General features: G+C 41.9%; 1 protein-coding gene across 1 annotated transcript; it reads left to right on the top strand.

The window, feature by feature from the left end:
* The first annotated feature begins 889 nt into the window (after positions 1-889).
* On the top strand, positions 890-12241 carry shtn2 (shootin 2). The gene is made up of 17 exons (XM_083992506.1): positions 890-1032; positions 2629-2678; positions 2909-2969; positions 3083-3177; positions 4114-4336; positions 5167-5264; positions 5344-5425; positions 5990-6084; positions 8846-8971; positions 9072-9237; positions 10539-10671; positions 10771-10829; positions 10940-11031; positions 11159-11179; positions 11274-11327; positions 11450-11600; positions 11878-12241. The coding sequence occupies exons 1-17, from the start codon at positions 999-1001 to the stop codon at positions 12036-12038; spliced, it is 1701 nt and encodes a 566-aa protein (XP_083848632.1). The 5' UTR covers positions 890-998; the 3' UTR covers positions 12039-12241.
* The last annotated feature ends 20 nt before the right edge of the window (positions 12242-12261 follow it).

Raw genomic sequence — 12261 nt, 5'->3', positions numbered from 1 at the left:
TGATGGTAACTAATATAGACACTGTTTATTTGGTTCTGATAGTACATATTGGCTGGTTGATAGCTTTCTAATGTAAATACTTACAGGGCACAAGTGCATGTTAATCTACAGTGGAAAGCTTTCCCCCAGTAAATGCGCTATTTGTTCCTGTTGTATAATGTTTGATAGAAAATTCAGTGTCCAGCTGTTTTAGCAAAAGGAGTGATGCATTGTTAGTTTTGGTTTCTCAATGGGACTGTCAGAAAAATATTATTTAATACCAATGTAATCCCTTCTTATCTCATTTTGTTACCATGACAGGCCAAAATCCCTCAGGTCCGGAGCTTCTACCAGGCTACATGAAACGCTCACAGTTTAATGGAAGATGCACTTAACCCTCGGGCTTCGCTCTGCTCCTAGAAATCACCCTGGATGTGGTTCCCATGGCAGGTGTGTGATGTTTCAGAGGTCGTGAACTCCGAGCACACATGCTAATGGAGGAGTAAAACCCAGCTTTGCCGGGGCCCTGGCTGCTTGAGTGACACTGATCTTGCGGCAGGAAGACAGTGTCGTCCCTCAGAGACCACATGAATGGACAGAGGCTACATTTCCTCCTCTTTCACTGTATATGCAAAGGAGCGAAAGGAAGTTCACACACATCCTTATTTAATATACTTGTAAAACTGAGAGCAAACTGACACATTTGAATAGTGCTTGCATAGGGATAATATGTCTTTAGGCCGCAAAAATACACTGAAACTGACTGTGGTGTAGCTATAAATCCTCCTGTTGGATTTATTTTGATGAATAAGACGCTCCTTTGTGGAACTAAAGTTCCTTTTTTCGTAATCCTGGCAGCGGGGGAGGGATCGAGCAGAAATTCTCTCTCGCTTCTTCATAATAAGGGCGAGTGCTGCTCAAGGAGAAAGCAGGTTTTTTTTTGTTTGTGCTGGAATGTGCAGCTTAATTTAGTTTATTTACCAAAGAGCTAAAAACTTCTTAAGCAAGCAGACGACAGGATGTGGGCCCAAGACGACGACAGTGCAGCGGCAGGTAAGATATGATAATGTTGTGGTGTGGATATAAACTGCTGCTGAGATTCTTGTTTTAGTCACAGGATGACTAATGCAGTTTCAAAAAGGCGTCTCAGTGTCTAAATAAGTTGTGATACTTATCATGGCTGGAGCAACACTGCAAGAGGACCTGTTTTGTCTAGTTTGTCATTTTCAAATGCAGATTTACAAATTTATAGCCTATATGATGTCTGTTTCAGTCTGTTTAAAGGGGAAATCCATGCATTATAGTGGATATATACGCTTAAGTCTTTGGAGAGTTGTACTAAATATGCAAAAGACTTTGTAGGTGTGGCGGGAGCTGCAAAGTCTGATTAACGTCGTCAGATGACGTCACTTGAGTCAGCTCTAGTCTATAAACTGAAATATGGAAGAAAAAAAAAAAAAAGAAGAGAAAAAGAAAGAGATGTTGACAGCTTACTCTTCGTTCCAGGTTGAGGCTTGAGACTAGAGGTTATATTGTATATTTACTATAGGCTGAATCTTAAACCAAACTGGCTGTGCTTGAGTTGCATTGTGGGTAGTATAGATATGGATATTGGTAGAGAATAATTTCACTTCCCTATAGATAGTTTGTGTAGGTAATAGTCAATCCCTCTGTGTCATAATGACTTTCTGTTAGATTACTGTTGGGGTCAGTTATCTGCCCTATTTTCTCTCTGAGGAACATGCCAAGGCCATGGTCCCTCTTTGGCGTCCTCAATCTCACTCACAGACACAGCTGTAGAGTTAGAGGATAACGCCCTCCGTCACTGGATGACACTTTGTATTTCCTAGCTGGTGTGAATCCTTATCTTTATGTTTATGCACTCTAGCCAATTGGATGTTGACACATCTCCCCTTTGCCATCTCGTTCCGTTTCTAGTATAAGAATCTGAGCTTTACTGTTTGACCCTTAGAATTGAGGTGGACTCGTGCACTTATGTTGTGATGACGAATCTTCTGTTCTCCTCGGCCGAGCCTAAATAAACTCCTACAGCATAAGACATACAGGACTCTGGTACTTCTTCTTCTTCATCGGCATCACCACAAATTCCTCCCTAACAGATATCTCTAGTCTGGTTTTGTTTTGATCTTTTTGTTCAGTGAGAGTTGGACAAAGTTGTTTGAAGTGCAGCAAGAATAATCGAACCTATACACAGGGATAACCAGTTATAGTTGAGCGCTGAAGGTCATTAGTAAGTTGTGTTACATCTGGTTTGTTCTGGTCATCCAAACAAAAATCCCAACTTTCAATCTCTAACTTTTTTCAGAGAAAGCAATTTTGTGTATTTTCCAAAAATGCGAACCAGTCGCTTTAAAAACTGCGAAGCTCTCGGTTTGTTGCACACAAAGGGAAGTGCACTCTGGAAACTATTATGAGCGCAACTGCTGAAAGTGAAATAGGTTCATTTGTGATTTCACTTCCTGTATGTCTCTGGCTGACCTCCTTCAGACGGCCTCGAAGTTCCTCTTGCAGTCACGATGTGAGGATCCTTGTTTATCTCGCCTCCCACTGAGATTGTTCTCTGTTTTGTGTCGCCATGGTTCTGTTTGTTTGTTTTGTGTGTATAAAATGATTTTCTGTTTCCCACAGAGTCCGATGGAGAGAGCGGTCTGTCCTCTGAAGATGAGGGGGACATTCAGGTAGTGAAGCAGCGAATTACTTCTTAATTACAGAGCAACTTCAGGACAGGAAACTGTAGTATCACTTCCCTCAGGTCACAATTTAACGTAAAAACAGTGATGTTAAGATTTTAAAAGAAAGAAAAGATGTGCACAAAGTTATGTTTTGCTACTTTAGCTGTGAAAACATATTGGTTTGTTGGCTTTGATTGGTCTTCTTGTTCTTCCATCTTCTAATGGTTGAATGTCAGTATGAGTTCCTGGAGAGGCAGAGGGACGAAGCCAATCAGAGACTGTCTGAGCTGGAGGAAGGTGAGCAATCAGATCAGATCTTCACTTTATTTAGCCGGACCACCTATCAGATACATTTTCACACCTATATAGAAGCTTCAAAGCCAACGTGACTAACAACCTTTCTCCTCCAGTCTCCAGTCAGCTCCTCAAGGAGATCAGTGTGTTGGAGATGCAGTTCCAGATTGAAAGATCTTGTAGGGAGAGCGCCGAGGCCTTGGCTGTCACGGTAACTTTACCTCACCCTTTCCTTATCTTTTTTTTTTTGAACATTCATTATTTAAAGTTGTGCATATGAAAAAAAAACAATACACTAAAGACAAAACACAACAACCAAGGAACGGTTAGTCTCTATGCAAACATACAAACCCAATTTACAGGTCCAGTGTGTAATATTTGTCAAGGTTTATTGGCAAAATCTGAATATACTACCAATGAATATATTTGTATAAGTGTATAACTGCTATAAAATAAAATCTGTTCGGTTTTCATAGCCTTATAATTCTTCTTTTATATATACAGTACATATAGCGAGGGTGTTGCTTAGAGATTGTCGTCATCTTGCGCCGCCATGTTTGTACAGAATGGAAAATCCAGCCAACCAGAGAGCACGTTTCAAGAGTTTCACGTTCATAAAATAAACAATAGAATTATTTAATAGATAAATAATAGAGTCTAAATGCTATATGTCACTGTTTTCCCCTCATTTTACACACTGGACCTTTACTGTAAGATCTACTTCACATACTGTATGGACATCCCACTAAACAAAGACCCAAATAGGGCAGAGAAAAAACACCATACGACAGGCGACCTCCACACAACAACAACAAAAACAGACACAACTTCTCACGACAAGCTGTCACAAATTCATCAGTCTGGCCAGCCAAAATGGGGGATGACAGGGGCCCACAAAACCAAAAACAAGTCTATTTTTACATGAAGTTTTGCAGTTTTCTTTTCCATTGAACAAACTTTCTTTAATCTCTTTCGCCATTATCATTGTCCTCACCACCAGTAGGAGAATCTGTAAAAGCTGGACTTTCCTCTTCCCTGTATCGTCCCCTGGAGTCATCTTCATCATTTTTAAAAATATGAATTAGATAACACATCACCGGGAGCATCCACCTCCTCCACGCTCACCGCCGCCTCTTCTGTTGCCTAGGTGACCAAGGAGAACAAAGTGCTGAAGAGGAGGAGTCAGATGCTGATGATGCCGCTCATCCCCGAGCTGCCGGAGAACCTGGCTGCTGTGACCTTTGAACCAGAGGTTTGCGCCGCGGTTAACGGTGATGAGGTCGATCTGGGTGAGGACAGAGGTGATGGTGGCGGTGGCGGTGGCGGGGAGGAGACGCTGCTGCTGCTGGAGAACCAGGCCAAGATCGCAGGTCGGAATTCACCTAATTGAAAAGAAAAGGCACAATCTGAACCGTAGAAACTATATATTTTTTTTTAATCTTCCTGGTGAACCAAACTAAAAAGAAATGAATAAATGACTACAGAGTCACTGTAGCTGGTGTTCCCATAATAACCATCATAATATATTAAACGTTACCAGTTCTGCCAATTAGCTCAAGAATTACATTCATGTATTTATAATCAGGCTGCCACACTGAAGTGTTACTCTGAGCTCTACCTGTACTCGAGGATCTCATCACTGTGTTTTCTAAGCAGACCTTAGGGTTAATTAAAAATCTTAGTTTATTATGTTGCTAATTAATATTACTTGAATGGGTTCATTATATAATTCAGTTGCAGTGTTTTACTATTTTGTATATATATAATTTGTAAGTGTCACATTGAAGTGGGTTATTTAAGCCCTTTTTTAATACTCAAGGCCAGTGAAGAGAATTCTGGGTAAAATGTCACTCAGCACCTGAGATGCACCTTAGTCCGTGTTAACATGATGCGAAACAGCAGTTATCAGATCATCAGGGAACCTGGAACAAGGGTCACTTCAGTTTTGACTGGTCAGGATCTTTATTTTCACTATGGAAATAGAAATCTTACGTACAAAGGGTAGGCAGTAGGCACAATAAGCTGTTGCTTCAGCCTACACCTTTTGGTTGTATGTATTACTGACCAATCTATGCATTTTGTCAGTCTCTTCTTTTTTTTAATTGACCAAATGAAATAATAAATTAACTAATAAAGGATCTGGTAAACTCAGATTTAGACGTTTGTCCTCTGTGTGTGTGTGTGTGTGTGTGTGTGTCAGAGCTGCAGGTGTCTGTGGACGGTCTGTTGGCTGAGAAGCTGCAGCTGGAGCAGGAGGTGGAGGATCTGACCAAACAGCTGGACCAACTGAGAGAGCAGGTAGGTACATCCCTCTCTATGTGTGTGTGTGTGTGTGTGTGTGTTTGTGTTTAGACTCATCATAGATCTTTTATCGCAGCTCGCTCTGGAGGTTGAGGAGAAAGAGGCCATACTGAAGAAAATGAACAAACAGAACAAGACCATGAATAAACTCAAACGAGGTGAGTCCTCATCAAGCTGCTGCTGAAACAAAGTTCACGTTCTTAATGATGAATGTATCAGTCATTTTCCACTCATAATTGATTATTTAATCGGCCTTCACCAGTTCCCTAACTCAAGGTGGCATCTTTTCTTATTATTTTACCCAATCATTCAAATGCTGAAATCTATTTAAAGGCTCAGTTCAACCAAATTACAAAAAAAAATCAACATTTATGGATATCTATTCATACAAAAAAATATTAAGTTTTATTTTCTAAGGTTTCATCATGTCTGTCATAAAGATTTCTGCCGCCACCCCAATACAGTGGAGGGTAATTGTTGTAATTGCTGGTGTAATTTGGGTGAGAACAGAGAAAAAGGACAAATTCTCATAATATAAAGCAAATAAATCTAATTTTTATTCCATAAATGACAGAACATGATTCATTAGTTTTCAAATCTGTTCAGCAATTGATCATTTCAGTCCTAAAAACTTCTTGAATGCTGCAAATAACGTTAAAAATTTAAAACTTTGTGTGTTTTTATTTGTCTGTGTGTGTCCGTGTGTGTGTGTGTCTGCACAGTCTCCCAGCTTGTCACCGAGGAGTTCAGCGAGATGTCTCAGAGACTGGAGTTGGAGGAGGGTCTCCGTCAGCACGCTGAAGTCTTTGCCCACCAGGTCTGAGCTCTTGGCATGTGCATGTGTGTGTGTGTGTGTGTGTATTTTCAGCATGGCACGAAACATTTTGTCATACATTCACACCTATCGATACTGAAGGTGACAGGTCGTGCCACAGGAGGTGGAGCAGGAGTGTTAGCCGGCGCTGACCTTCGGGCGGCTACGGCGGACGGACGGACACTTGGCAGCGAGTGGGTGGAGACGGTGGTGATGGTGGCGGGTGGGGGGAGGGGGGCACACTTCCTCTGTCAGAGAGCAGCTGATGTGGCGGGACAGGAGAAGGGGTCTCCATTCTTTGTTTTCACACCGATGACACTCTGGTCAAATCTGGGCTCTCTGTGTGTGTGTTTGTGTGTGTGTAGCGAAGTATTCACACACACGGGACAAAAGAAGAAACACACTCGTACACATGCAGGAAAAAAAAACACCAATTCGCTTAACATCCACATACCCAAACACACACACAAACACACACACACACACACAGCTCAGTTTTTGGCTGCCCCACCTGCTCCTATAATGAAGCCCCCTTTTCTTTCAAAAACCGTCTCTCTGTTCCCGTCCCTTCCCATTTAGCCCCTCCCCTTCCCCGTAATTAGTGGTCATCACTGCCGCTGAAGGAGAATAGTGGTCTTTAAGCACAACCTGTCTTTGCCTGACACCTTTATGTTTTTTTTTTTTTTTTCCCCGAGCATATAGCAATTGTCGCCTTTGTGCGCAGTGTCCTCCATTTACCGGACAGGCGCACAATGGGGCTGCCTCGCAGGGGTCCTTACCTGTGAAAAGGACCCCCAACTGTTCACACAATTCAGCCCCTTTACTCTCAATTCATGGTAAAAGACCCCCCCTCCCCAGGCTGAATGCCTCTTGTATGCACTACTATTTGTCTGTTTTCATGTGTTTTGAAAACACCAACCATTCACACCTCTCCTCTGTGATGCATGGTGGTATAATGATGCAGGGCCTCAAACAGGAAACAATTTGGACTTTTGTGTGTGCGTGTGTGTGTGTGTATCTTTGTCTCTTTGTGTTGCTGTTTGTGTGTGTGTGTGTGTGTGTGTGGATGGGCCCGTGTGTTTGTATGTATGAAATAATTGTGCTAATTGCTGTGTGAAAATTGGTGTCTGCTGAAGGGACACCAGAGATAGATTAGAGCGGCCGGTGTAATTTGCAGCGTGGAGCCTCGTGCTGCATCGCTCTGATAGAGAGCTCAGCAAAAACCCGCTGCTTCAGAAAACACAGAAATGAAAACCATTTGTTTCACACTTCCTGTTCTCTGATGATGAACCTGTTCCCCAGAAAGAAAGAGAAAAAAAAACCTTTATAGGCTACAACCTGTTGGAGACGGTTAATGAGCCACACACGGCCAGAGTGCACAGAGGTCATATCCTTTCTGGGAGTTAGAGTATTTTAAAGATGAGTCAGTGTTCCCATGAGTCAACTTACTTTAGTTTAACATTACTGTACATTTTAAAATGTTACATGAAGTTAGAAAAAACATAAAAATATATTATAAATAATTATAATATTGGGAACATTAAACAACCTTCAAGTGATAAGATACAATTCACAGGACACACAGGTGAGTGGTTATATGGATAATTAAATGTGCATCTCAAATGTGCATCAACTTTTTGAGGAGCAAATAATGAAAATAAAAAAACACTTTAATCTTTACTTTACTTTACTTTTGTTTATTTGAATGAGACAGTGCACATTAATGGACATAACATGTAAATGTGCCTGATTATAGCAAGATGCTAATTTCCATCCAGAGTCCAAAAACAGTTCAATAACTGTACAAATTACACATTATAATATAGACAACACAAAAATCTCACATTAGCTTTACTTTTGGGTTTGGACTATTTAGCTACTTTTATCTCTTATAATAACTACGGGAAGTAGGTAAACCATATACTTGACTTTCTTAAGGTGTTTCATATTAATTCCTTGTTTTATTGGTCACACTTTAAAGTGCAAATAGCCAGCATTTTATTTCTGGCTGCATTTAACACCTTTGTCTTTACATTTTTCTATTTGACCCCTTAGATTAATCTTTATATTTGCATTTCATCATCTTGCAGCTTCAGAGTGTCTTTGTTATTGTTGTCTCCTCCTTGTCTTACTTTAGTCTGCTTTGTTATTTGCCACAGTGCATGAGCAGGCAAACTAGTTCTCCCTCTTGTTAATGGATTAATTAAGTTATCAACTGGTCAATACCCACATTTCAACAACATACAATATAAAAAGTTTGTTTATAGTGCTCTGATCATTTATCAGCCCCAAACCACAGTAATTAACGACGACTGGTGCCGACATTTGACACAACACAGAAGAAAGAATCTCATTTCCTCCAGTGCATCAAGGCAAAGTCTGACATTTTTTTTTTTACTTTTTCCTTTACGAGCCACTTATCATAATGTAGGAGAGATGAGGCTTTGTCTCGCAGCTAAATCGTCCTGTTTGCATTGTTAGTACCTTTCAATGAAGCAGATGAGTAATTGTAACAAGGCTTCCAAGGCATTGTTCAGTCCAACAGTTTGAAAACATCTCCCCTGCTTGGTGACAACCTCCTGGGGGGAGGAAATGAACAACGAGTCATTCAGATCTCTCTTTATTTCCCCCTCTAATTGTAGTTCACTGTCACTGATGTATTTCTCGGCCCATTTCAGTCGAGAGCGGATGATCGTGAAGATGTGTTCAAGAAGATGTCAAAAGGTGAAGCTGGAATTGTTTTTTTTTGTCTCGTCGTCATCAGATGTTGGCGCAGCAGGCGGCGGCGGCCCGCGGCTCAGAGACCGTCCTGCAGCTGCAGCAGGCGCTCCGACAGATAGGCGACATCGGCACAGCCCTGACTGACATCCAGCAGTACTACCAGGACCAGGTGTGTGTGTGTGTGCATGTGATGAAGGAGAGAGGGTTGTAAATGTCAGAGAGAGAGAGAAAAGATTGATTCTCTCCATAGTGACCTGTGTTTGTCTCAGGTGAAGCAGAGCCGGGGCGTTAAAGAGGAGGAGGAGGAGGAGAGCGGCGTCCTGTCTGAGCTGCAGAGCCTGAGAGAGCAGCTGGAGAGGAGCGAGGAGGAGAGGAAGAACTTGGAAACTCGGCTGTCTGAGGCGAACAGCACCGTCACACAGCTGCAGGAGGAAGGTAGCTGCACAGAGGTCAAACACTGAGGCCAACGTTTGATTTGGTTTCATCTGACTGATCAGTGATTGATTGATTTACTGACTTGAAATTTATTCAACCTTTTTTTTTCAGCCTTTATTTAATCTTGAGAGCAAGCCTTTGATGATGTTGAGAGAGCAAGACAGATATATAGATAGTAACAACACAGCACAAGTTAAAGGGATACTTCACCCAAAATCTATAATTCACCAATCGTCTACTCACCGTCATCATGCCAAGAAAGGGTTTGGAGAACTTTCAGAGTCATCAAAACGCTTTTGGAGCTCCAGGGGGGGTCCGGCTGGCAACAGATTTTCATATAATGGCGGCGGATGGAGCGCAGTTTTGAATCATCCAAAACACACACTATGAAACATCCAAATACCTCCATACTGCTCGTCCGTACTGACCCAAGTGTCCTGAAGCCGCCACATGAAAAAGTTGTTTGGAAAAAATGTATTTGATCTCTGTTTTTAGCCTTGATGTAGCAGTAGCTCCCAGTGGCTCTGTTGATGTTTGTGCACATGCACAAACATGCGCAATTGTGCATTTGTGCGCAGATTTGCTGCGAGATGTTCATTCATCGTTGTAAACCATTGGATGTATGATGTAAACACAAAAGAACATCTTGCCACTGGGAGCTACTACTACAACAAGGATAAAAACAGAGATCACATAAAATTTTTCCAAACAACTTTTTCATGTGGCGGCTTCAGGACACTTGGGTCAGTAGTGACGAGCAGTATGGAGGTATCTGGATGTTTCATAGTGTGTGTTTTGGACAATTCAAAACTGAGCTCTATCCGCCGCCATTATATGAAAATCCGTTGCCAACCGGACCTGGAACTCCAAAAGTGTTTTGATGACTCTGAAAGTTCTCTAAACCCTTCCTTGGCATGACGATGAGTAGTAAATTGGTGAATTATTGATTTTGGGTGAAGTATCCCTTTAAAGAAAGAACACAGAAGACAGTTACATCCATTAAAAACAGTTACATTCATAGACAGAGGAGTTTGTTGTCATAGTTTTAAACTGACACAGGTGTCTGTAGTTTTAAGTTGTAAATGATTCCAGGTGGATGCTGCAGAAAAACTAAAAGCTTCTTCCAAATGAGGTGTTTGTCTGTGAAATACTTTTACTGCTACTGCAACTAAAAACTGTCTAAGTTATCCAGATGTTTCCAACTCTTCCTCTTTCACATCTGACATATTTTGATTCGGTGCTTCTCTTCCGGGTTGAGTTTCCTCATAGTTTCTCACAGTTTGTCTTATCTTCCTGTGTAGTGAAACAGCTACAAGAAACACTGAACAAGGAGGATGCGACTGATGAACCAGTGAAGGAATCCACTCCTGCTCCACCTCCACCTCCTCCTCCTCCTCCTCCTCCTCCTCCTCCCTCTACCTCTGCCGACACCAAGTATGTTCAGATAAGAGCTTCCTCCATCATTTAACCAGTACTGGAAATGACTTGACTTGACTTGATGCATCATTTTCGATAACTTCTCTTTGCGTCTAGTTTTCAAGATTTCCTGAGGAGCAGGAGGAAAGATGGAGCCAGTAAAAGTGACCCAGACAGTGAGTCTTGAAAACAGAGAGTCTTTAAGGAATATAACGTAAAAACAACACTTATGAGAAATATCTTTTCACATCTCTTTTTTTTTTTTTTTTTAATCTTTAAGAACCAGTAGCCCCGTTGGATGTGAAGGCGAAAGCAGTGGATGAAATGATGAACAGAATAAAGCAAGGCATCATCCTGAGGCCCATCAAGAGAGTACAGGTAGAAAAACTGTATTTACTGTTAGTGTCATTGGTCAGATGTTGATTCTTGTCCTGAAGGGCTTGCCGTACATATAGGAAAAACAAAACAGTTATTAATAAATGCTTTTGTCTTTCTCTGATCACAGGAGGATGACAGCTCATGGAAGGTCAGTCACATTTGTTCTTTTTAATTTACAAAAAAAAAAAGCTGAGAAACTGGTCCAATGATTGTTTTTCTGTATGTTGCAAATCTTCTTGTAGGACCAAAGGAGTGAAAACAGGAAGTCAGCTGTGCTGGAGTTGAAAGGGATGCTGGTAATCATTTAAAAAACTAAATCTCTCTATGTTTTTAATCAGCAACAAAGGCCAAACTTCTATGAAACAGTGAACTGACACTGACGGTTCACACAAATGCATTTTTAAATATCTTTAACCAGGACAACATTAAACGTCAGCACCACCGCAGAGTGCCGTCCAGGAGGGGGCTCGGCCGGAACGTCGGGGAGGCGGAGCTGCTGCAGGTGCTGCAGAGGAGGAGGAGGGCGATGGGGGAGAACCAGGACCTGCACTCCTCACCGCAAACACAAGGTAGACCTGTCCTGTCACTCGTCTGTGTTCATCATGATGCTGCAGACTTTTTCAAACCTAGATTAGGCTTATTAAAATGTATGATTATGTGTAAATCTACCTCACAAATAGCTGTAATTTAGGGACTGTGGGCCTAAAACAGCTGCGTGCATTAGCTGCAATATTTATGATCAACACTTTATAATATCACTGTGATCAGCCAGCTGTTATTGCTCCCCATTAAGTCGTCATTTCAGTGGATTTGTGCCTGAGATGTGTTGATCTCTTGGTTGGTCAGACTCCCAGCCCGGCGCAGCACAGTGCACCTCAGCTGCAGGAGCTGCTCCCTGGGCCGGCGAGAGCGGCACTGCCCCGGTGCTCCGGAGACTGAAACAGAACAGGGAGAAGAGAGACTCTCGCATCCGGGCGTCAGCTCTGATCGTGGACCAAGAGAACTGAGAGCAGCGAGAGGAGGAAGTACATCTCTTTTCACTTTTGAACACTGCTGCATTTGTCATTGCTGTTTTAATCAATGATGACCTGCAGAAGTGTTTGTTGCCCTGCGAGGATGTTTTTGATTTGGACCTAAAAGCAACCCATCATATCTATGCACTGAGTTGCTCCATGAAAGCGCTGCCTCTGTGTTCCCTTACAATAAAGCAATGGGCAACCAAATAGTCGG

This window comes from Trachurus trachurus (assembly GCF_905171665.1).
Source record: "Trachurus trachurus genome assembly, chromosome: 18".
NCBI classification, from domain to species: Eukaryota; Metazoa; Chordata; class Actinopteri; order Carangiformes; family Carangidae; genus Trachurus; species Trachurus trachurus.
The sequence above is the reverse complement of the archived record's forward strand: the minus strand, read 5'-3'. Positions and strand labels throughout refer to the sequence as shown.